The sequence below is a fragment of the Pristiophorus japonicus genome, chromosome 4, assembly GCF_044704955.1.
Source record: "Pristiophorus japonicus isolate sPriJap1 chromosome 4, sPriJap1.hap1, whole genome shotgun sequence".
In the NCBI taxonomy this organism is placed as follows: Eukaryota; Metazoa; Chordata; class Chondrichthyes; family Pristiophoridae; genus Pristiophorus; species Pristiophorus japonicus.
Window position 1 is genome coordinate 272,637,584 of NC_091980.1, and position 25,445 is coordinate 272,663,028.

General features: G+C 47.1%; 1 protein-coding gene and 1 long non-coding RNA gene across 3 annotated transcripts in view; one reads left to right on the forward strand and one right to left on the reverse strand.

Annotated features, from left to right (window-relative positions):
- Positions 1-1,933: 1,933 nt before the first annotated feature.
- On the reverse strand, positions 1,934-3,568 carry LOC139263415 (uncharacterized). The gene is made up of 2 exons (XR_011593143.1): positions 3,407-3,568; positions 1,934-2,518 (listed from the first exon to the last, which is right to left on the reverse strand). It is a non-coding gene; the product is annotated as an uncharacterized lncRNA (long non-coding RNA).
- The window catches only part of rhoj (ras homolog family member J), a 73,703-nt gene continuing 51,216 nt past the window's right edge, over positions 2,959-25,445 (forward strand). For both annotated transcript variants that reach the window (XM_070879475.1, XM_070879476.1), the window contains exon 1: positions 2,959-3,355. In XM_070879475.1, the coding sequence (XP_070735576.1) occupies positions 3,184-3,355 (172 nt within the window). In that variant the 5' untranslated portion in view covers positions 2,959-3,183. The remainder of the gene's footprint in view (positions 3,356-25,445) is intronic.

The window sequence follows — 25,445 nt, forward strand, 5'->3', positions numbered from 1 at the left end:
CTCCACCAATCAAGCGAGAGATGCAACTATCCTAGCTCATTCATCCAAGGGAAAAAAAACGTAGGTCTAATTGTGTCTGAGCCACTACTCAAGATTAGGCCATCTGTAAAAATAGTCTTTAACTAGAACTAGCAGGATATTAATAAACATATTCGCTACTCTTAACTTTTGAACACAAAGATTCAAATTTAAAATAGCAAGAATTGAAGGTTTGATCTTTTAAATACTTTTAATACGTCAAAGTCACTGTTGAATTAGCAATCTCCTCTCACTTCACAGTGGATGAAAGACCATCCAAAAATATGTATCTAACTCAAGAAAACAGATTCAGAATGAGTAAGGTCATCAGAATATCACATTTCAGTAATGAGGACGCTGTGCAAGGGTAGTAAATGAAGGGCATATCATACCTGATTTTCATATCAAAACTATCCAATTGCTTTCTCCAACTTAATAAATACCAAAAATAAGAATTTATATAAAAATTATGTTTGTGTCAAGCATGCACCGAGGTGTTATTTCCCCAGTGTGCTGCTTTGTGATTGCACGTACAACAATAACACAATACATTACACTGAGCGGAAAAGGCACATTTCTCTTATAGATTTATTAAAATTTATTTTAGAGCTATTGACACTATGCCCAAATGAGTTTGAAAGACATAATCTTCTTTTCCAATAGTCCATGAAATGACTGCCATTTCAAGCTCACATGTTTTATGATATGCTTGCAAGTTGATGCTAGGAGGAAAATCTTAGAAATCAGATAGATCCATCTTTTGTCTCTTAATCTCTTCTGCCTTCCAACCTATCACAGACCTTCTCTTTTGTACTTTCCTCCCCTTCCCCTGCACTTTTTTAAGAACCTGTTACATCTCTAACTTTCCCAGTTCTGACGAAGGGTCACAGACCTGAAACGTTAACTCTGTTTCTCTTCACAGATGCTGCTTGTCCTTTAAGGCTGAGATAGACAGATTTTTGAGCGATAAGGATATAAAGGGTTATGGGGAGTGGGCAGGGAAGTGGAGCTGAGTCCATGATCAGATCAGCCATGATCTTATTAAATGGCGGAGTAGGCTCGAGGGGCCAAATGGCCTACTCCTGCTCCTATTTCTTATGCTTGCCCTTATGATTTCCAGCATTTTCTGTTTTTATTTCAGATTCCAGCATCTGCAGTATTTTGCTTTTGTATTAGATCCATCTAGTTACTTTCTGTATTTTAGGAATGAATATTCCTCCATAATTTCAAAAATAATTATTTTATTGTCAATAAATGTCTTTAATAATTGTTGGTTTTAACAACCCTGCTTTCCCTCCCCATTGCAAAAATATTTCAAATTTTTAACTCAGAATTCTTAATGTGTGATCTAAATTTGTTTCTTTTACAGCACAAGCTCCCTGAGAATTTAAGCTAATTTGAAAAGAAAAAAATACCTATCTCTAAAGAGTACTGTTATTTGGTTTTGTGATCTGCAAGATATCTAATGGATATGGGTTTATACATTTGGTTACCATAACATGGGGATAGGAGGAGTCATACCTACTCCTTCCACAGACACTTTAGCGCCTATTCCCTTCGGAAAATAGCTGAAATATGGCCAAGCTAACCACCACGTGTCCATCTAAATCTATTTCTAGGATTTAGATGTAAACAACCTATCTGGTTCCATATTGAATTATTTGATTTCGACACACTTTCCCATGGTTAAAATAAGATATTGTTTAACTTCTTGTTTCCTTTATAAGTTTTGTTTTTAGACAGCAAAGGGGGAGGGATTAATTATCTGCATGAGGAAAGGATGATCCTTTAAGGACTCCGTATTTTGTGTCTGTCAGTTCTACTCGTAAAATAAATATTTACACATCAAAGAAAGTTCCACTGCCATTGAATACAGTATCACAGGAAACAGCAGTCCGGAAAACAGACACTGGACTAATTTCAGTGGGGTTTTATTGTACGAAAAGAATCACATACTATAACAAAACCAAATCTAATTGTCTATATATGAGATCTGAGAGACGTGTATGAGATGACAACGAATCCTTAGAAGTCGATCAAACAAATAATTCATTTTTAATGGTTTAATCATAATATATATTGCACCATTATTACTGCCGAAAAATCTAAAACGGAAACTTACAACACTGCTTTGGTGCGTGTTACAACTCCAGTTTTAGATTGCACTCTTTTTGAAAGACAAACTTTCTAAGCATTTTATACTACTGGGGTCTTGGCTCAAGAGACTTGCAAAACTTGCTTTTTTTTGGATACAGAGGTCAAATAAGAAGTTTGTTTCTAATTAATGCACGATATTTATTAACAAATGCATGTAATTCATTGGCAATTACCAAAATATACAAGTGTATCTAAAAGTGTAATGCAACACTGTAAATTTGAGTATACAATGTCCTTTTGTACGATAAGTTCATACTTCATAATTTTCCCAACACAATATTCTGATGCTTGGAGGCCTTAAACCCCACAAGGGTATCTGGATTCCGTTGTGGTCGTAATGTACCTTCAAATAAATCGTGTAATTAACAACTTAACTAGAACATTATCAATAACACTAACAAAAGATTTGACAACTTTTCGTGCTTCAGTTCATATATTGTAAAAAAAAATATTTACTTTTTTGATCGAATCAGGTTTTTAAACAAAAAAAAAAATCACATTTAATTAAATCACGCTCATAAATCTCGTTGGGATCCACATTGCAGAATTGCATATTGCGTTACAATCTTCCCAAACTGCAGACTTTATTGCCCCCTCCCCTGTTGTGCACATGAACTATCAAGTCACACCAACTTTCTCCAAATGCAATCAAAGCCCGCATTCCAACATCAACGAATAAAATCCTGATTTAGGGACGCTCGGAAAGGTTGAGATTTTTGTATTTGGAAAAAAAAATTCAAGAGTGTTTGTTATTGGAAAAAAAAAACTGGAAGGAAACAAACGCTCTTGGGATTTAGCTAAAAGATCCTGGCGCAGTTCCGTGACACACACAGAGCTCCCATTGTATTAGCTTGCTGCTGTGCACATCTCCTAATTTGGATTTACCGGGAAACTCATTTCCTGAGGCTGGAGAGGGAGCGCGGGCTGGAGAGGCGGCAGGGGCCGAGTGAGTGAGGGACAGCGGCCGTCCCGCGGCTCCTCGATGGCGAGCGGCCGGCGCTGAGGACGATGCCGGGGGCTGGGAAGGAGCAGCAGCGGCCACCACACCAGCAGCACAGGGACATGCTGAAGTGTGTGGTGGTCGGGGACGGCGCGGTGGGCAAGACCTGCCTGCTCATGAGTTACGCCAACGACGCCTTCCCCGAGGAGTATGTGCCGACCGTCTTCGACCACTACGCAGGTGAGGGAGAGGAGGGAGGGAGGGAAGAGCCGAGCCCGGGCCCAGACTTACTGCAGCGGTAGACCTGGCTGGGCAAAGGACCCCCGGGCCGGTTGCACTGATTCGGCTCAGCCTGAACCCGCCTGGTGGATGTGGTACCTTTTTTCATTTTTTGATTCTAGGCCGAGCTTGTTTGCACAGGGTGGGACCGGCGGGGAGCAGGGTTTGATCGGTGCGGGATATATCCCCCCTGTGGGGGGGGGGGGGGGGGGCGAAGGAGAGGTCACGGCGAAGTGAGGGCGGATTTTGGTGTCACCGGGTGGGTGGGCGGGCTGAAGGCTTCGCTCCCAGGGGCCGAGTGATGGCTGCACAGTGCATCAGTCAGGCTGACTGACTGGCCAGACTTTCGCTGGAATGGGCGCAGCTTTTCCTGTAAATAAAGTGAGCTCAGACTACAGGAATCCGAGCATGCAGCAAAGCGAAGCAGCAGTTTCCGCAGCAAAAAAAAAGAGCAACTCTTGAAACTTGCTCAGATGGCTCAATGAGTTGCATACTGTACATTCACCGAATCCAATTCTGGGCTCTCCTTCCCCCACCCCCCAAATGTCAACCCAAGACCTTGTGTGTGACAAGTTACAGGCATGCGATGTGCAAATACACATTCACAAGTTTAACATATGGGATCCTTTACGTACATTTATTTGTCATTGTATGAGACTTCTGCTGTCCTGTTGTAAATGAACTGCGGCGTCTGAAGCTCATGAACATTGATCTAAGGAACGGAACTAGTGCCTACCATTCGATTTTCTAACACAGCATCACTATTCCCTTTCTTTTTATAATGTCTTTCCATTGTAGTGATCTTTATAGAATCTACTTGGATAGGGGTGGATTAATTAAGCCAGCACAGATTTGTTAAAGGAAAATTGCGTTTAACCAACTTCATCAAGTCTTTTGATGAGGTAACAAAGTGGGTTGATGAGAGCACTGCGGTGGACATAGTGTACATAGATATCCAAAAGGTGTTTGACAAAGTGCCACATAATAGGCTTGCCAGCAAAGTTGAAGCCCATAGAATAAAAGGGACAGTGGCAGCATGGATATGAAATTGGCTAAGTGACAGGAAACAGAGAGTAGTGGTGAATATTTGTTTTTCGAATTGGGGGAAGGTACACAGTGGTGTTCCCCAGGGGTTGGTTCTAGGAACACTGCTTTTCTTGATATATATTAATGACTTGGATGTGGATGTGCAGGGCATAATTTCAAAATTTGCAGATGAAACAAAACTTGGAAGTATAGTGAACAGTTAGGAGGATAGTGATAGACTTCAGAAAGACATAGATAGGCTGGTGAAATAGGCGGGCACATGACAGATGAAATTTAATGCAGAAAAGTGTGAATCATAGAAATTTATAGCACAGAAGGAGGCCATTTCGGTCCACCGTATCCGCGCCGTCCAACAAAGAGCTATCCAGCCTTCGTCCCACTTAAAGGGAATATTATTTGAAAGGGGAGAAGTTACGCACATGCTGCGGTGCAGAGGGACCTGGGGGTCCTTGTGCATGAAAAACATTTTTTTTTTCCTCCAGTGCCCCCTATAAAAGGGGAGGGGGACACTAAAAGCACCGGCAATTAAAACAAATTAAACTTTAAAACGTAAAATCAAATTAAAATTTGGTTGCCGGGTGTGATGATGCACTCCAGTCCCTCCGGTGCCCACCTCTTGTGCATGAATCCCAAAAAAAGTTAGTTTGCAGGTGCAGCAGGTAATCAGGAAGGCGAATGGAATGTTGGCCTTCATTGCGAGAGGGATGGAGTACAAAAGCAGGGAGGTCCTGCTGCAACTGTATAGGGTATTGGTGAGGCCGCACCTGGAGTACTGCATGCAGTTTTGGTCACCTTACTTAAGGAAGGATATACTAGCTTTGGAGGGGGTACAGAGACGATTCACTAGGCTGATTCCGGAGATGAGGGGTTACCTTATGATGATAGATTGAGTAGACTGGGTCTTTACTCGTTGGAGTTCAGAAGGATGAGGGGTGATCTTATAGAAACATTTAAAATAATGAAAGGGATAGACAAGATAGAGGCAGAGAGGTTGTTTCTAGTCGGGGAGACTAGAACTAGGGGGCACAGCCTCAAAATACTGGGGAGCCAATTTAAAACCGAGTTGAGAAGGAATTTCTTCTCCCAGAGGGTTGTGAATCTGTGGAATTCTCTGCCCAAGGAAGCAGTTGAGGCTAGCTCATTGAATGTATTCAAATCACAGATTTTTAACCAATAAGGAAATTAAGGGTTATGGGGAGCGGGCGGGTAAGTGGAGCTGAGTCCACGGCCAGATCAGACATGATCTTGTTGAATGGCGGAGCAGGCTCGAGGGGGCTAGATGGCCTACTCCTGTTCTAATTCTTATGTTATATTCCAGCTCTTAGTCCGTAGCCTTGAAGGTTACGGCTCTTCAAGTGCACATCCAAGTGAAGTGATGCATTTTGGTAGAAAGAATGAGGAGAGGACATATAAACTAAAGGGGGTGCATGAACAGAGAGACCTGAGGGTATGTGTGCATAAATTGATGAAGGTGGCAGGGCAGGTTGAGAAAGCAGTTAAAAAGACTTATGGGATCCTGGGCTTCATAAATAGAGGTATACAGTACAAAAGTGTAAAAATTATGACGAACCTGTATAAAACACTGGTTCAACCTCAATTAGAGCATTGTGTCCAATTCTGGGCACCGCACTTTAGGAAGTATGTGAAGGCCTCAGAGGTGCTGAAAAGATTTACGAGAACGATTCCAGGGATGAGGGACTTCAGTTACGTTGGTAGACTGGAGAAGCTGGAATTGTTCTCCTTGGAGCAGCGAAGATTGAGAGGAGATTTGATAGAGGTGTTCAAAATCATAAGGCGTTTGGACAGTGTCGACAGAGAAACTGTTCCCATTGGCAGAAGGGTCGAGAACCAGAGGGCAGAGATTTAAGATGATTGATAAAAGAACCAAAGGCGATGTAAGAAAAAACTTTTTTACGCTTTGCATGGTTAAGATCTGGAATGCACTGCCTGAAAGGGTGGTAGAGGCAGACTCAATTTTATCTTTCAAAATGGAGTTGGATAAGTATCTGAAGGAAAAATTTGCAGCTCTACAGGGATAGGGCAGCGTAGTGGGACTAGCTGAGAGTCGGCACAGTCTTGACGGGCTGAATGACCATCTTCCATGCTGAAAGCAGACTATGATTTATGATTCTACTGCTCTTAATTTAACATAGCCAATAAATTAAATATTTTTGGTATTAAATTGTTAATTTTCTATGTTGTGTATATTGCTTAATTTGAAGCACTGGATAATTTAAATTTGTTTCGTGGAAAAATACTTCAAATTATTAAGAGTAGACTATAATATCCAACACTTACTTTTTTTCACGGCTTTTAAAACAAAAAAATGATCTGCAGTCTATTAACCCCATTCCCTCTTCCAGCAACCGCATCGTTACCTCTGGTATCCCCCAAAGATCTATCCTTAGCCCCCTCCTATTTCTCATCTATATGCTGCCCCTTGGTGACATCATTCAAAAACACACAGTCAGTTTCCACATGTACGCGGGTGACACCCAGCTCTACCTCACCACCATTTCTATCAACCCCTCCACTGTCTTTAAATTGTCAGACTGCTTGTCCAACATCCATTACTGAATATTGGGAAGACCAAAGCCATTGTTGTTCGTCCCCGCCACAAACTCCGTTCCCTAGCCACCGACTCCATCCCCTCTCCCTAGCATATGTCCGAGGCTGAACCTGCCTCAGCGTATCTGCTGCTGAAACCCTCATCCATGCCTTTGTTTACCTCTAGACTTGACTATTCCAATGCACTCCTGGCTCGTCTCCCACTTTCTACCCGATATAAACTTGAAGTCATCCAAAACTCGGCTGTCTGTATCCTAACACGCACCAAGTCCTGTTCACCCATCACCTCTGTGCTCGCTGACCTACTTTGGCTCCCATCTAAGCAACGCCTCAATTTTAAAATTCTCCTTGTTTTTAAATCCCTCCATGGCCTCACACTTCCCTATCTCTATAATCTCCTTCAGTCTCACAACCCCCAGAGATATCTATGCTCCTCTACTTCTGGCCTCTTGAGTATCCCTGATTATAATCGCTCAACCATTGGTGGCCGTGCCTTCAGCTGCCTAGGCCCTGAGCTCTGGAATTCCCTGCCTAAACCTTTACCCCTCTCTACCTCTCTTTCCTCCTTTTAAGACACTCCATAAAACCTACCTCTTTGGCCAAGCTTTTGATCATCTGTCCTAATATCTTCTTTTGTGGCTCGGTGTCAAATTTTATCTTATAACACTCCTGTAAAACGCCTTGGGACGTTTTGCAATGTTAAAGGCACTATATAGTCCAATTTGTTGTTAAGGTCTCAGTGAGAAAGTAGTCACCATTTACTTGTTCTCTTTTTTATTTTCTTCACCCAGTTTCCAGTGCTGATCGAAGATCTAAATACAAAATGTTAACCCTTTGCATTGCAGATGCTGACAGACTTACAGGAAATTTCTAACATTCCCTTTTCTAATTATATTTTTATATTTCTATTCTTTGAGCATTTGAAAGGATTCTAACCATATAACATTGTTAAAGAAGTTAATGTAACTAGCATCATTTCTCGTAGTGACACTTATTCCCCAGAATAAGATTTACTCCATAATGTCAATGGTAATAAATAACTATTATAAAGTTCAGCTCCTGCCATAAGAACATAAGAACAAAAGAACATAAGAAATAGGAGCAGGAGAAGGCCATACAGCCCCTTGAGCCTGCTCCACCATTTAATAAGATCATAGCTGATCCGATCATGGACTCGGGTCCACTTCCCTGCCCGCTCTCCATAATCTCTTATTCCCTTATCGTTTAAGAAACTGTATCTTTCTGTCTTTAATTTATTCAATGTCCCAGCTTCCACAGCTCTCTGAGGCAGCGAATTCCACAGATTCACAATCTTCAGAAGAAATTACTCCTCATCTCAGTTTTAAATGAGCGGCCCCTTATTCTAAGATTATGCCCTCTAGTTCGAGTCTCCCCTTTCAGTGGAAACATCCTCTCTGCATCCACCTTGTCAAGCCCCCTCATAATCTCATACATTTCGATAAGATCACCTCTCATTCCTCTGAATTCCAATGAGTAGAGGCCCAACCTACTCAACCTTTCCTCTTAAATCAACCCCCTCATCTCTGGAATCAACCTTGTGAACCTTCTCTGAACTGCCTCCAAAGCAAGTATATTCTTTCGTAAATATGGAAACCAAAACTGCACGCAGTATTCCAGGTGTGGCCTCAACAATACCCTGTACAACTGTAGCAAGACTTCCCTGCTTTTATACTCCATCCCCTTTGCCATTGGCCTTCCTGATCACTTGCTGTACCTGCATACTAACCTTTTGTGTTTCATGCACAAGTACCCCCAGGTCTCGCTGTACTGCAGCACTTTGCAATCTTTCTCCATTTAAATAATAACTTACACTTTGGCAGAAAAGATCAAAGAGCATGACCTCACACTTTCTAACATTATACTCCATCTGCCAAATTTTTGCCCACTCACTTAGTCTGTCTATGTCCTTTTACAGATTTTGTGTGTCCTCCTCACACATTGCTTTTCCTCCCATCTTTGTATTGTCGGCAAACTTGGCTACGTTACACTCAGTCACTTCCTCCAAGTCGTTAATATAGATTGTAAATAGTTGGGGTCCCAGCACTGATCCCTGCGGCACCCCACCGGTTACTGATTGCCAACCCGAGAATGAACCATTTATCCCTACTCTCTGTTTTCTGTTTGTTAGCTAATCCTCTATCCATGCTAATATATTACCCCCAACCCCGTGAACTTTTATCTTGTGCAGTAACCTTATATGTGGCACCTTGTCAAATGCCTTCTGGAAGTCCAAATACACTACATCCACTGGTTCCCCTTTATCCACCCTGTTCGTTACATCCTCAAAGAATTCTAGCATATTTGTCAAACATGACTTCGCCTTCATAAATCCATGCTGACTCTGCCTGACTGAACTTTGCTTTTCCCAATATCCTGCTACTGCTTCTTTAATAATGGACTCCAACATCTTCCCAACCACAGGTGTTAGGCTAACTGGTCTATATAGTTTCCTGCTTTTTGTCTGCCTCCTTTTTTAAATATGGACATTACATTTGCAGTTTTCCAATCTGCTGGGACCTCCCCAGAATCCAGGGAATTTTTGTAAATTACAACCAATGAATCCACTTTCTCTGCCATTATTTCTCTTAAGACCCTAGGATGCAAGCTGTTAGGTCCAGGGATTTATCCGCCTTTAGTCCCATTATCTTAGTGAGTACCACCTCCTTAGTGATTGTGATTGTGTTAAGTTCCTCCCCCCCCCCCCCCCCCCCCCACCTCCATAGCCCACTGACTATTTACTGCTGGAATATTATTAGTGTCCTCTACCATAAAGTCTGATACAAATTATTTGTTCAGAGTTTCTGCCATCTCCATGTTCCCCATTACTAATTCTCCGGTCTCATCCTCCAAGGGACCAGCTTTTACTCCAGCCATTCTTTTCCTTTTTATATACCTATAGAAACTCTTGCTATCTGTTTTTATATTCCGTGCTAGTTTACTTTCATAGTCTATCTTCCCTTTCTTAATCATTTTTTTAGTCATTCTTTTTTGGCTTTTAAACGCTTCCCAATCTTCTGTCCTCCCACTAGTTTTCGCCACTTTGTATGCCCTTGTTTTTAATTGGATACCATCCTTTATTTCTTTAGCTAGCCACGGATGGCTATCTTTTCTCTTACACCCTTTCCTCCTCACTGGAATATATTTTTCTTGAGAGTTGTGAAATATCTCCTTAAATGTACACCACTGTTCATCAACCATCCTACACTTTAATCTATTTTCCCAGTCCATTTTAGCCAACTCAGCCCTCATACCGTCATAGTCTCCTTTATTTAAGCTTAGTACGCTGGTTAGAGATCCAACTTTCTTACCCTCCATCTGAATTTGAAATTCAATCATGCTATGATCACTCATTCCTAGGGGATCCTTTACTAGGAGATTGTTTATAAATCCTGTCTCATTACACAGGACCAGATCTAAGATAGCCTGCCCCCTGGTTGTAAACCTTAACGAGATTGGTACTTGGGTGTCAATCTTGGCTCGGTGGTAGCATTCTCACCTCTGAGTCAGAAGGTTTGTTAGAGATAGACAGTTTCTTAACCGATAAGGGATTAAGGGGTTATGGGGAGCAGGCGGGAAAATGGACCTGAGTCCATGATCAGATCAGCGATGATTGTATTAAATGGCAGAGCGGGCTCAAGGGGCTGTATGGCCTACTCCTGCTCCTATTTCTTATGTTCTTATGTCCCACTCCAGAGATTTGAATACATAATCTAGGCTGGCACTTCAGCGCAGTACTGAGGAAGTGCTGCACTGTCTGAGGTGCCACCAATCGAATGAGAGGTTAAAGCAAAAGTGGTCTGCCCTCTTAAGTAGATGTAACAGATCCCATGGCACTATTCAAAGAAGAGCAGGGGAGTTCTCCCCATGTCCTGGCCAATATTTATCCTTCAACCAACATCGCCTAAAAAAAAACCTATCTCATTGCAATTTGTGGGACCTTGCTACGCACAAATTGTCTGTCGCGCTTTTCTACATTTTGAAAGTACTCATTGGCTATAGAGCGCTTTGGGATGCCCTGTCATGAAAGGCACGTTCTTTCTTTGTTTCTTACTGGACTAACATTGGTGGACTAATTCTGGTGGCCCTATCTGGCAGAATTTGAGGGGAACAAAGGCAGTATTGCTTCAGCAAATAGTTTTTAAACATCAGTTTACATCAATTTAGCACAGTTCTCTCTTAGCATAGTGCTACAAGGAATTTTATTCCCCCTACCCATTCTTTTTCGAGAATAGTTCGGTAGATTGCTCATCTCAGAGCCAATTGACTGTGGATTCAGCCCCAATGCTATATTTCACAAAAATCTACCTGCAGTTGTTTGGAGATAAATGTTTAAGATCTTAGGGCTCGAGTAATCTATTTCATGTTACTCTGATTACCAATATCTTTTGTGTGCCAATTTATTGAATTTTCAGAAGTTATTTAAACTTGCTGCCTGCAATTACTTTTTAACTCAATTTTTATGTATTTTTCCAACCTCTCTCTTCTGAAGATGATGACTCCCTTGCTAGAGTATAGTTGCAATATGCCTCTTGCTCTCTGTGCCATCTTCAAATGACCATTCTTCATGTGTGAGTCTCGACGGTGAATATCTGTGGGTATTTATGGAGGACATCACACCAAACCTAACATTCCCGTCGCATCCACTTGCAACAGGGGTATCTAGATCGTAAACAGGAGCAGGAATCCTGGGTGATATTTTCTTTCCTAACTAGGGGCACTCCAGCCAATTGTAGTGCCCCTACTGTTGTGTCTGTTTTAACCTGCATTTTCTCAAATCTGGGCTGTCCAATCAGAAGGACTGCAATTTTGAGCTGTAGATTTATCTATGGGTGCTGCTAATTCTGTGGCTCCTTGATTAGTCAGCAGTACTCAGCAAGACTGTGAGTGTGCCAGCAACCTTCTCCCTAAGGTACAGAACTCTACAGAGATAAGATGCTGCAACCCCTTCTCTCTACTGATGTGAAGTGTGCTGCTGAAGTGAGATAACTTATACTCTGAGAACTGTCAAAACTCACTCCAAATTATAGCATTGCTGGCACATCTGAAAGATAGCCTTGGGTCACAAACCCACGTTAAATGGCTGTGAAGCTGGCAAGCGTGTGAGCTAATTGTTTTTTTTAAAGTGTATATCATACTTTTAGTTTAGCCTTGCCTCTGTACATGTGTCTAATTTGAACAAAGCAAAAGATAAAGGATGTGCTGATCAAGGGTTGGGTTCAGTGCTAAACACAATAAGCTTTTGTTCTTGAAATGACATCATGTTTTATTGGGTGGGACAACTACTGTTGTAGTTTCTGCTTTGACCTAGTATCTAACTTTATTTTTATTTTTAACTGGCATCTGTATAAATGAACTGCAGATCCTTAATTGAAAAAATAGAGCTGCGGATTTTTTCATTACGAGAAATAGGTGGGCATGGCTATTACTGTCAAAGATAGCCCATGTATGGATGATAATACACAACACAGTGCAGGATAGCACACACCACATTGTACAAAGCTATAATGCATCAAGTTGTTTATCATTATCTTATTAACCCTGCGATTCATTGCTGCTTGGAACATACTACAGAACAAGTTATTCTTTTATGGAAATGTTTTCTACTTTTTGCTGGTGGGAGTGTTCGAGGAGTTGCCATATGGCAAGCTTCCACTTGTGTGTTATGATTAGGATGGAATTGATCTGTCATTTTATTTTACTGATTAGTTTCACGTGCTAAAAGTCCTCTGCCTGTTAATGCAATACTATAAGGCTGTTGGCCTTTGGTTTCTGGGTTTTCCTCTTGCATTTTAGGTTATATATGTTTCACACTAATGTAACTATTAAGTGCTCCAATTTATGGAAAATGCAGAGCTCCCGTGAACAGTTTGTAGTGAATATGATGTGTAAATAGAAGGGCATCCAGCTTTGGGTGCAGCATACATTTCTTGTTCTGCAGATGTTGCGTGTAAAATTTGTGAGGAATAGTTGGTTTCTTATTTTATTCCCTTCGGAGTGTAAACATTAGATTTGCATTCCATTAGTGTGAAGCATACTGTTTATAGTATAATCTCAATTGGTTAAAATCCAACAACTATAATAAATCACTGCTTCGGTGACAATGAAGCAGTTAATTTACACAACCAACATATATTCTTTTAGAAGACTACTGTTTAAATGGTATGGTAGGACAGAAGCTGCATTTTGACAAATATTTTACATTTACTCATGGCTGCTATTATGAAAGTAGTATTGTTAAATGTCTTCAAAACTGGGGTAGCCAATCAATTACTCATCTACATCTGGAATAATAATGCCAGGACAAAGTAGCAGTTCAGATTCTACTGTTAATGTGCTATAGCTCGCTTCTCACTACTGTACAAATACACTAACTCGATTGTGGACTTCCTCAAGATTAAGTGCAAAATCCCAAAACAACATTTAAGCACTACTTCTACAGACAACATCATAGAAATGTTCTGCTCAGGGTCAGCAATTTTCTCCAATGAGTAGCTGAACGATACAGCCAGGGTAGCCCAATGTTCAGTCTATAGTCAGCGCAGATTCAGCCAAGACAGTAGCACACTGCTACACTTGGCACCATCGTCTCGGGGTTCGGGAAGAAAAAAACAGCTAGGATTCCTGTTCCTGGGATTGCATGTGTGAACATCGAGCGAAGATATGATCAACTTTGGCTGTGATGATGTCTAGGGTCATATAACCTACTGGTATTCGCAGTCCTAGCTCATACATGGAGAATAGGATATGGAAGGGTAATTGGCACGATGGAAACATACACCAGGAAGCTGTCACTGCCTTTAGGAGTGGAATGGGTGGTAACAAACTGGTGTGCAAAAGGTGGGGGGGTAGGTGGGGGGAATGGGGGGTGGGTGGGGGAGGTGGAAGAGGTTTACTTCAATATGAGCAGTGTGTATGCTATAATATTTCCCTTCACGGTTGATCTAGTTTGGCATAACTGGAAATTGAGTATAAGACAAGGCACCAAAGTTACTGATCTAAAAGCAAAATACTGCAGATGCTGGAATCTGAAATATAAACAGAAAATGCTGAAAATCTCAGCAGGTCAGGCAGCATCTGTGGAGAAACAGAGTTAACGTTTCAGGTCTGTGACCCTTCGTCAGAACTGGAAAAGTTTGAGATGTAACAGATTCTTAAGGAAGTGCAGGGGCAGGGAGAGAGAGGAAAGAACAAAAGGGAAGGTCTGTGATAGGGTGGAAGACAGGAGAGATTAGAGAGACAAAAGGGATGATGGGCAAAAATGAGATGGTAATGGCACAAGTTAGGAAACAAAAGATGAGCCTAGATGGGATGTGAATGATGGAATCATCACCAGCTGCCATGGGAAAGAGGAAAAGGGGGGGGGGGGGGTGTTGTAAAAAAAAAAAGGGAGGAAAGGGAAAAAAAATATGGGCAGAGTTATGGTCTGAAATTGTTGAACTCGATGTTGAGTCCAGAAGGCTGCAAAGTGCCTAAACGAATGATGAGGTGCTTCATTGGAACAGTGTAGGAGGCCGAGGATGGAGAGGTCAGAAGGTGACAGGCCACCAGAAGCTCGGGGTCACGCAAAGTGGTCACCCAATCTGCGTTTGGTCTCCCAAATGTAGAGGAGACCACATCGTGAGCAGCGAATACAGTATACTAAATTGAAAGAAGTACCAGTACAGCGTCGCGAATCCAGAAGCCTCGGGACTGAGGCCACTCCGGATTCTATGTATTTCCGGACTTCGGAACGTCTTTATGACATCCCGAATCCGGAAACGCCCGAGTCCAGGTTCGTGTATTTCCAGTCTTCGGTACGCCTTTCTGATGTCCCAAGTCCGGAAATGCCTGGGGAGGGGGGGAGGTAGGGGATGGGGGCAAGGTAAGGAGTGGGCGGGTGGGGTGGGGTGGGGGGGGCGAGAGAGGGAATGGCGGGCCAAGGTAAGGGGCGGGTGGGGGGTGCAAGGGCCTGGAGAGGGCAGCGGGTGGCGAGCTGACGGTAAGGAGAGGTGGGGGGGGGGTGCGGTGGTGCGGCCTGGGGAGTCTGCGGCGGCCTGAGGTGGATGAGAGGTCCACGGGGGAGTCAAGAAGGGGGCAGTGGGTCCAGATTCAGGAACATTTTCTGGATTCCGGACGACCCTCCACGGATTGTCCAGATTCCGGAACAGTACGGATTGTAAGAACATAAGAAATAGGAACAGGAGTAGGCCATACGATTCATATCACGGCTGATCTGATCATGGACTCAGCTCCTCTTCCCCACACGCACCCCATAACCCTTTATCCCCTTATCGTTTAAGAAACTGCCTATTTCTGTCTTAAATTTATTCAATGTCCCAGCATCCACAGCTCTCTGAGGCAGCGAATTCCAGAGATTAACAACCCTCTGAGAGAAGAAATTTCTCCTCATCTCTCTTTTAAATGGCGACCCCTTATTCTAAGATCATGCCCTCTAGTTCTAGTTTCCCCCATTAGTGGAAACATCCTCTCTGCATCCACCTTGTCAAGCTCCCTCATAATCTTATACGTTTCGATAAGATCACCTCTCATTCTTCTGAATTCCAATGAGTAGAGGCCAAACCTACTCAACCTATCCTCATAAGTCAACCCCTCATCCCCGGAATCAACCTAGTGAACCTTCTCTGAACTGCCTCCAAAGCAAGTATATCCTTTCGTAAATATGGAAACCAAAACTGCACGCAGTATTCCAGGTGTGGCCTCACCAATACCTTATATTGGTGCTGGAACTCCAGATTCTCAAAGCTGTGCATGTGCAAGTAAATCGCTGTTTCACCTGGAAGGAGAGTTTGGGGTCCTGGACATTGGGAAGGGAGGAGGTAAAAGGGCAGGTGTTGCATCTCCTGCGCTTGCACGGGAAGGTGCCGTGGGAAGGGGAGGGGTTACTGGGGGTCACTGCGGAATGGACCAGGTTGTCGCGGAGGGAGTGGTCCCTTTGGAATGCTGAGAGGGGAGAGGAGGTGAAGATATGATTGGTGGTGGGATCACGCTGGAGGTGGAGAAAATGGCGGAGGATGATCGTTGAACGTGGAGGCTGGTGGGGTGAAAAGTGAGGACAAGTGGAACCCTGTTGTGGTTCTGGGAGGGAGGGAGGGGAAGGAGTGAGAGCAGAAGTGCGGGAAATAGAACGGACACGGTCGAGGGCTGTGTTAACCACGGTGGACGGGAATCCTCGGTTGAGGAAAAAGGAAGACGTGTCAGAGGCACTAGTGTGGGAGATGACGTTGTCAGAGCAGATGCGACAGAGATGGAGTAACTGGGAGAATGGAATGGAGTCCTTGCAGGATATGGGGTGGGAGGAAGTGTAGCTCAGTTAGCTGTGGGAGTCAGTGGGCTTATAGTGAACGTTTGTCAATAGACTGCCTCCATTTCGGGAGATAAAGAAGTTGAGGAAGGGAAGGGAAGAGTTGGAAATGGACCATGTGAAGGTGAGGGAATTGGATGCAAAGTGAATGAAATTTTCTAGTTCAGGGCGAGAGCAGGAAACGGCACCCATACAGTCATCTATGTACCGGAAAAAGAGGTGAGGGAGGGAACCCGAGTAGGACTGGAACAAAGAATGTTCCACATATCCCATGAAAAGGCAGGCATAGCGAGGACCCATGCGGGTTCCCATAGCAACACCTTTAATTTGAAGGAAATGAGTGGAGTCAAAGTTACTGATGCATGCTGTGAATATTAAGAGTTTGCTTAATTTAAAGGCTGACTTCACAAAATAGATCCATGGGCCAGATTCTATTTTACTAAATGTTCTCTCCAGGTGCTATAGTGATATTTTTTTGAAGCTATTTCCTTCCATGAGCAGTCCATTGGGAACTTTGTTAGCATTTATGGAAGAAAATTCTGGAGTAATTCAAAGCGACATTAACAACATTTGGGGCTAAACTTTCCGATCATTTTTGGTGGGTTCTCGGCGATTTTCTCGGCGGTACAGCACTTTTTCCGCCCGGCGAAAGTTTCAAAATGAGGTTTGCGCAAAGCAATTGATGTGGACTAAGATGTGAGAATCCTTCAGCCGCCTCCAAAAGAAAGTCAAATCATTTTAGTTGAGACTTAATGCATGTGTTTTTTTAAAGAAATAGTAGAGTAAATTCAGTCTTATTTTCGATTCGTCAGCAATCAATAATGTTATGAGTTTACTGAATGTAAAAAGGAAGGATAGAAAGAGGGTCGTGAATCTTTGGAATTCTCTATCCCAGAGAGCTGTGGCAGCTGAGTCATTTAATGTATTCAAGGCTGAGACAGACAGATTCTTGAACTATAGGGGAGTCAAGGGTTACGGGGAGCGGGCGGGGAAGTGGAGTTGAGGCCAAGATCAGATCAGCCATGATCTTATTGAATGGCGGAGCAGGCTCGAGGGGCCGGATGGCCTACTCCTGTTCCTATTTCTTATGTTCTTCTGAATCATGGGATAAGTTGCTGTAACTTGACATATGGCATTAGGATAAAATGTAATTGGTCCCTAGCTGATTGACATTGACCATGATGTATAATTACTGTGTGTGATAACCAGAGAGCAGGAAAGCACCAACTTCATGTGAGTGGGTCAGCATAGCAGATGTTTTGCTCATCTCAGAATGCCTACATAGATCAATCCAAATATATATTGTGATTGCATCCAGTTTCCTTTTCGGGCTCTCATTATTTAGCAATTTAGGTACTGTTATTCATGCAATAAATGTGATGGTTTTGTTGCTGCAATGCAAACCTGTTTTCATAATAAAAGCATTAAACTGAGGAAGATGATTTGAAAGCAATTGTATCCCACAAAACTTGCAAAATGCTGAAAATTGTGATCACACCATTCGATGTGTCTATTGTACCTTCAGAAATAAATTAATTGGCAACATTTTAGCCACCATAGAAAATTAATAGTATTTGTCATTTGTTAAATTCAGATTAATTTTAGTGTTTATTATCCAATAGTAATGTACTGCATTGTATTTAGCTGACACAAGTTATATTGGGCAGTGGTGTTGCCATTTGTGTGGTGTGGTTTATTTTTGCTTATTTTTCAAATAAATGTTAAATAAATGCCCATAACTCTTAGTGCGTAAATTCAAATTCAGTTATTTGAATCAATGTACCCTTTCATGTGCTTTATAACATTCCCCTGACTTTAGTATGCAGACATCAGCACATTTCTGTTAAATATTTAATGATATGGAATCTAATTTATCCAGACCCATGAGACTAACCATTTTCAAAGTTCTGAATATTTTGTTTGAGCTTCAACTTTTGTTCAGAGTAAATGGTTCAAATTTTTTTTTTAATTCAAAAGGGCAAAATGGAATATAATTGGTGTTGTAGTGAATATTATCAGACCAATGGCATTTGAATAAAGGATGTAGTGCATTTGTTTTATAAAATGCAAAGGAGGGCGAATGTTTCCTCATGCTAATTCACAGCTGAACATTTTGAGAGCCAGCAACATATTTACATCTAACCTACCTCATAACCTTAGTTTTGTCAAACAGTAGTATTGTACAGTATGCATACTCACCAATAATTGAACAGTATATAATCAATGAAAAAAAATGTTGGCATAAGTTGGCACTTGTAACATACTTGATTTAGTCCCAGCTGGTAGACAAGTCCCCTGGTCCTGATGAAATGCATCCCAGGGTATTAAAAGAGATGGCAGAAGTTATAGCAGATGCATTCATTATAATCTACCAAAATTCACAGGACTCTGGGGAGGTACCAGCGGATTGGAAAGCAGCTAATGTAACGCCTCTGTTTAAAAAAGGGGGCAGACAAAAGGCAGGTAACTATAGGCCGGTTAGTTTAACATCTGTAGTGGGGAAAATGCTTGAAGCTATCATTAAGGAAGAAATAGTGGGACATCTAGATAGGAATAGTGCAATCAAGCAGACACAACATGGATTCATGAAGGGGAAATCATGTTTAACTAATTTACTGGAATTCTTTGAGGATAGAGGTGTACCGATGGATGTGGTGTATTTAGATTTCCAAAAGGCATTCGATAAGGTGCCACACAAAAGGTTACTGCAGAAGATAAAGGTATGCGGAGTCAGAGGAAATGTATTAGCATGGATAGAGAATTGGCTAGCTAACAGAAAGCAGAGAATCGGGATAAATGGGTCCTTTTCAGGTTGGAAATCGGTGGTTAGTGGTGTGCCACAGGGATCAGTGCTGGGACCACAACTGTTTACAATATACATAGATGACCTGGAAGAGGGGACAGAGTGTAGTGTAACAAAATTTGCAGATGACACAAAGATTAGTGGGAAAGCGGGTTGTGTAGAGGACACAGAGAGGCTGCAAAGAGATTTAGATAGGTTAAGCGAATGGGCTAAGGTTTGGCAGATGAAATACAATGTTGGAAAATGTGAGGTCATCCACCTTGGAAAAAAACACAGTAAAAGGGAATATTATTTGAATGGGGAGAAATTACAACATGCTGCGGTGCAGAGGGACCTGGGGGTCCTTGTGCATGAAACTCTTTTTGAGTCTACCTGCAAAACAAAACACATTAAACCGTGCCACCCGCCCTGGATGACACAGCAGACATTTACAAGGCCCTTTTTTTTTTTGGTTTTTTTTTGGGCGCTAAAATCAAATTTTTCCAGTGCCCCCTACAAAAGGGGAGGGGGACACTAAAAGCACCGGCAATTAAAACAAATTAAACTTTAAAACGTAAAATCAAATTAAAATTTGGTTGCCGGGCGTGATGATGCACTCCAGTCCCTCCGGTGCCCACCACTCGCGGAAGGCCGCGAGCGTACCGGTGGACACCGCGTGCTCCATCTCCAAGGACACCCTGGATCGGATGTAAGAGCGGAAGAGAGGCAGGCAGTCAGGTTGAACGACCCCCTCAACCGCCCGCTGCCTGGACTGGCTGATGGCACCCTTGGCCGTGCCCAGGAGCAGTCCTACGAGGAGGCCTTCGGACCTACCCGCTCCCCTCCGCACAGGGTGCCCAAAGATCAGGAGAGTGGGACTGAAGTGCAGCCAGAATTTCAGGGGCAGCCCCTTCATATAATGGAACAGGGGCTGCAACCTCGTGCATTCAATAAAAACATGGAACACGGACTCCTCCAGACCGCAGAAATTGCAGGCGGCCTGGGAGTCCGTGAACCGGCTTAAAAATTTATTGCACGGCACTGCTCCATGCACCACCCTCCAGGCCAAGTCCCCGACAAATAGTGGGAGGACCCCTGCGTAGAGTGCCCTCCATCGGGGACCCCCGCCTCCTCCAGACGGCAGGATGGTACGCCATGGCGTGTCCGGACGGCAGGCGAGGATGGCAAAGTTGAGACTGTGCAGGAGCAGCCCGTACAGGAAACCCCTCCGCGCGGAACTGAAGGGCACGGAGGGGATTTCCCCGAGGCGGCTCAAGTTGTGAGGCGCCGGCCCCCGAGGGAGGTTCCGGGGTTTGGCGCCAATGAGGAATTCCGTCCGGACGGGGGTCAGTTCGGGCGGGATCTCCCCACGTGCTTGAGCCTCCTCGATGCACCTAACGGAGTCAGGGCCCAGAGATGTTTTTAGCGACTCGATGGCATCGGCCGCGTGGCGGATGTTGGCAGAATTTAGGCGCCGCGCCAGCGTGTCTGGCGCCATCCAGTCCGCTCCTCCGCCATCGAGCAGGTCCCTGACCCTGGTCACCTCACCAGCCACAGCCCTCTCTTCCGACCGCCACATAAAACCTCGGTCGTGGAGGTACGGATTCCCGAGCAGCGGCTCCTGCAGGACGGCCGCCACTCCAGCCGGCGGAGAGCTGCGCTTGGTGGAGACTTTGTTCCAGACAGGCAGCTCCCGGAGGGCGGTCCTGACACCCCTCAAGTTCACAAACAGGAGCTGCGTGTCGTAATTGAGGTCGCGCTGCTGGCGGAAGAAATACGTCGCCAGAGCACACCACCTAGGAGGGGGCTCGACGTAAAGGTATCTCTGCAGGGTCTGAAGACGGAAAGTCGAGAGCTGGGCGCTGACGCACACCAACGACTGACCGCCCTCCTCAAGCGGGAGACTCAAGACCGCAGCAGAGACCCAATGCTTCCTGTTGTTCCAGAAGAAGTCCACCAGCTTCTTCTGTATCTTGGCGACAAACGCAGGGGGAGGGGTCAAAGTGACCAGCCGGTACCACAACATTGCGGCCACCAGCTGGTTTATGACTAGCGCTCGACCCCTGTAGGACAGCACTCGGAGCAGTCCTGTCCGGCGAGCGGCGACCTTGGCCTCCAGCTCCTGCCAGTTCGCCGGCCAGGCTCCCTCGTCGGGGCTAAGGTAGACTCCCAGATAGAGGAGATGGGTCGTGCTCCAGGCAAAAGGCCTGAGCTCCTTCGGCAGGGAGTCCACCCGCCACTGACCCACCAGGAGTCCGGAACATTTCTCCCAGTTGATTCTGGCGGAGGATGCGGCCGAGTAAATCTCCTGGCACTCACGCATCCTCCGCAGGTCAGCGGGATCCTCTACTGCGAGGAGCACGTCATCGGCGTAAGCCGAGAGGACGACCTCCACGCCCGGCCCTTGCAGAGCCAGTCCCATCAACCTCGTCCGCAAGAGGCGCAGGAAAGGCTCCAAGCAAACGGCGTATAACTGGCCGGACATGGGACATCCCTGGCGCACCCCTCTCCTAAAGCGAAGGGGCGCCGTCAAGGACCCGTTAACCTTAATCAGACACTCCGCGGCGGCGTACAAAAGTAGGATCCGGGCGACGAAATGCGTCCCGAACCCGAAAGCGCGCAGAGTTCCGAGCAGATAGTCGTGATCCACCCTGTCGAACGCCTTCTCTTGGTCGAGGGATAGGAAGGCGACCGACAGACCAGCCTCCTGGGAACAATGGATGAGGTCCCGGACCAGATGGATGTTGTCGTGGATTGTCCGGCCCGGGACCGTGTAGGACTGGTCGGGGTGGATCATGTGGTCCAGCACGGCACCAAGGCGAGCAGACATCGCCCTGGCGAAGATTTTGTAGTCCATGCTGAGGAGGGAGACCGGGCGCCAGTTCTTAAGGAGGCGGAGATCGCCCTTCTTAGGCAGCAGGACGATGACTGCTCTGCGCCAAGAGAGGGGCATCTCCCCGGTCGCCAGACTTTCCCCGAGGACCCGCGCGTAGTCGCCCCCCAGGACGTCCCAGAACGCCCTGTGGAACTCCACGGTCAGCCCGTCCAGCCCCAGGGATTTTCCCCTCGAGAGCCGGTCGAGGGCACCGGTCAGCTCCGCCAGGCTTAGCGGAGCTTCCAAATTTTCGCCGCCCTCCGGGCTGACCTTCGGCAGGTCCTCCCACAAAACTCTACGCACTTCCTCGCTGGACGGATCCGGAGAGAACAGAGCCCCGTAATATTCACGGGCCCTGTTGTTGACGCCCTCCGGATCCGAGACGAGAGAGCCGTCGTCGGCCAGCAGCGTCAAGAGCTGCTTACGGACACTCTGCCTTTTTTCCAGCGAGTAGAAGAAGGGGGAGCCGCGGTCCAGATCCCGCAGGAACCGGATCCGCGACCTCACGAACGCGCCTCGGGACCCGACGAGCTGCAGGTCCTTCAGCGCAGCCTTCTTCGCTTCGTACACCGTCCGCAGGGCCGGGTCCTGGACGACTTGACCGAGATGGGTTTCCAGGTCGAGCACCTCTTTTTCTAGGCGCCCGACTCTGGCCGCCCGCCCTTGGTCGACCCCCTCGCATACTCTTGACAGAAGACGCGGACGTGAGCCTTGCCCACGTCCCACCATAGCCTCAAGGAGGGGAAGCCCCCCTGCTTCCTTCTCCCGTCGATTCTGGTCCGACTGAACGAGTCCTGGAACCGCACGTCCTCCAGCAGCCAGTTGTTAAAGTGCCAGTACGCGGACCCCGTCCTCGCGCGGAGCGAAGCGAGCTCCGCCCACACCAGGTGGTGGTCCGAACACGGCACCGGCCGCATGGAGGCCGCCGGGACGCAGGAAACATACGCCCGAGACACGTAAAGGCGGTCGACTCTGGACCATCCTCCTCCAGGCCTCACCCAAGTAAAGGCGCTGGAGTCGGGGTGGAGATTTCGCCAGACGTCCACCAAGTCGAAGGACCCGACCAGGTCCCTCAACTTCTCCATCGCCGTCATGCACTGCGGGGCACCGGAGCGGTCCCTCGCCTCGAGGGTGCAGTTAAAATCCCCCCCGAGGACAATGCAGTCGCCGACGTCGACGGAGCCAAGAAGAGCGGACACCTCTTCAAAGAAGCGCGTTTGCTGCGGGCCGGGCTGAGGGGCGTACACGTTCACGAGATGGAGCGGCACGTCCCCCAGGCGAACCGTTACGTGCAGCAAGCGGCCTGGCACGGGCTCCTCGACCCCCAAGATCTCCGGCTGAAAATGCGGGCCCAGCAAGATGGCCACCCCACTAGAAATGGCGGTGAGGTGGCTCATGCGGACCTCTCCTTGCCATTCCAGGAGCCACGTGGCTTCGTCTCCCGGAACGGTGTGGGTTTCTTGCAGGAAGCACACCGCATATTTCCCCTCCCGCAGGAGCGAAAAATTGTCAAATCTACGGCGTACCCCTCTGCCACCGTTGATGTTGAGGCTGGCTATGGTTATCTTCATGGCAAAAGCATAGTGCAACCTCTACCTTAACCTATTGTGGGGGAGGGAGTGGAGTCTTTTGTTGAACTCCGCTCTCTCCGCAGCCCAGCGAGGAGTCCCTCGAGCTCGCGCAGCTCAAGATGTTGCTCCTTTGTCAAAGGCCCGCCCGCGGCCAAGGTTTTAGCGGCGGCGCGGACGGACCCCTTGATCAGCTCCGGCTCGGACCATTTTTCCAGGGCCAGTCGGGTTTGGTCGCAGCGACCCCGGCTCTGGGCCAAAAAGTCCCGGAGTTCCTTTGCAGGAATGAGGAGGGCCTCAGCGGCGGCCGCGAGCAGATCCACCGCCTCCCTGGCGGTGGTCTCTAGTTCTTCTCCCGCGTCCCCCACCGAGTCCCCGTCCTCCTCCGGGAGGTGGCCGCCAGCAGCCGGCCCATCGACCGCACAAGGTACGGCAAATGACCCGGCCGCTCCAACCGGCCCTGGCTCTGCCCCGATCCCACCCCCAGGATCGTCGGCAGAGGAGTCCCCACTGGGCTCATTTAAAAATGGTGCTGGGTCGGGAAACGACAGCGGAAGGGGTTCCCCCTCCGCCCCAGGAACCGGAGAACAAGGAGAGACCCGGCCATAGGAAATCCCCAGGCTCCCCAAGTGCTCCAGCTCCAAAGTAAGGGGCGAGGGTGGGTGTTCCTCCCCCTCCCCGCTGCCACCCCCTGGCCCAGCATGTACAGTTTCATTAAGAATTTTCATTTTGGTTTCTGCCGGGTCGAGCAAATCCCGGGGGAAGTTGGGTATTGGCTGGGCGGGCTCAGGTTCGGCCTTTTCGGCCCCGCCCGCCTCAGTCCCCGGGACGCCCGGCCCGGTGGCAATGCATTCCTCCGCGATCCCCACGCCCCCCACGACAGGCAGATCTTCCACGCCATCCCCGGGAGGCAGAGGCTGGGCAGCCTCGACTGTCTCACCCTCCCCGGGGACAGACTCCTCCTGCCTACGGCGCTGCTTGGGGGCGCTGGTGGGGGACGCGGGACACGCGGCGGGCACCGACTCCTCTGCGGAGGGATGTTGTTCCCTCTCCCCCTCAACGGAGCGGCGCCTCCTTTTGTTGCTGGGGGTGCGCTGAGGCAGGGAGACCTCCATGTCTGCCGAGGCCTCCCGCTCCGCCCCCCGCTCCGCCCCCCCCTTTTCCTTTTCTTGCCCTCGCCCGAGCCCCTCTGCGGTATTGGTCAAGGGCTCGGGCACGGGCTCAGGGCACCCCGCGCTCGCCGGTGACTGGGTTGGGCTGAGCGCGGTGGTCAATCTTTCTGGCGCACTGAGGGGACCCGCCTCTAGATGTTTCGCCTTGTTCCGCGCCGCCTTTCCGGTCGGACGCTCTCCCTCCCCCCTGCCGGAGGCCGTGAAAACAAAGGCCCCCGACGATGCCCGCGCACCTATGGCTCCCGGCACGCGGACGCAACTAGGGGGAGGGGTGGCGGCGGCGCCAGCCTTGGCCGCCTTCGGTGGTTTGGCGGCCTTGGAGGCGGGGCAGTTCTTACGAACATGCCCCACCTCCCTACAGGCATGGCACCGCACGCCGTCCGACGTCCAGAAGACGCGGTAGGCAGTCCCCTCGTGCACCACATTAAAGTGCCCTTCCGTCGTGTCCTCCCGCGCCAGCCGAACAAAGAGCTGGCGGCGGAAGGAGAACACGTGGCGCAGGCTGTTCTCCCTGAGGCCGAGCGGTATGGGGTTGATCCCCGACCTTACCTCCCCCAGTTGGTGTAGGTGAGGGAGGAGGAGCTCAGCGGGAACAAAGGGCGGGACGTTTGACACGATGACCCTCTGCGCGGTGGCCTCGAGAGGGTCCACCGGCAGGAACGTCCCGCCCACCGTGAGCCCCTTTTCGAGGACCAGGGACACCGCCCGCTCCGACCC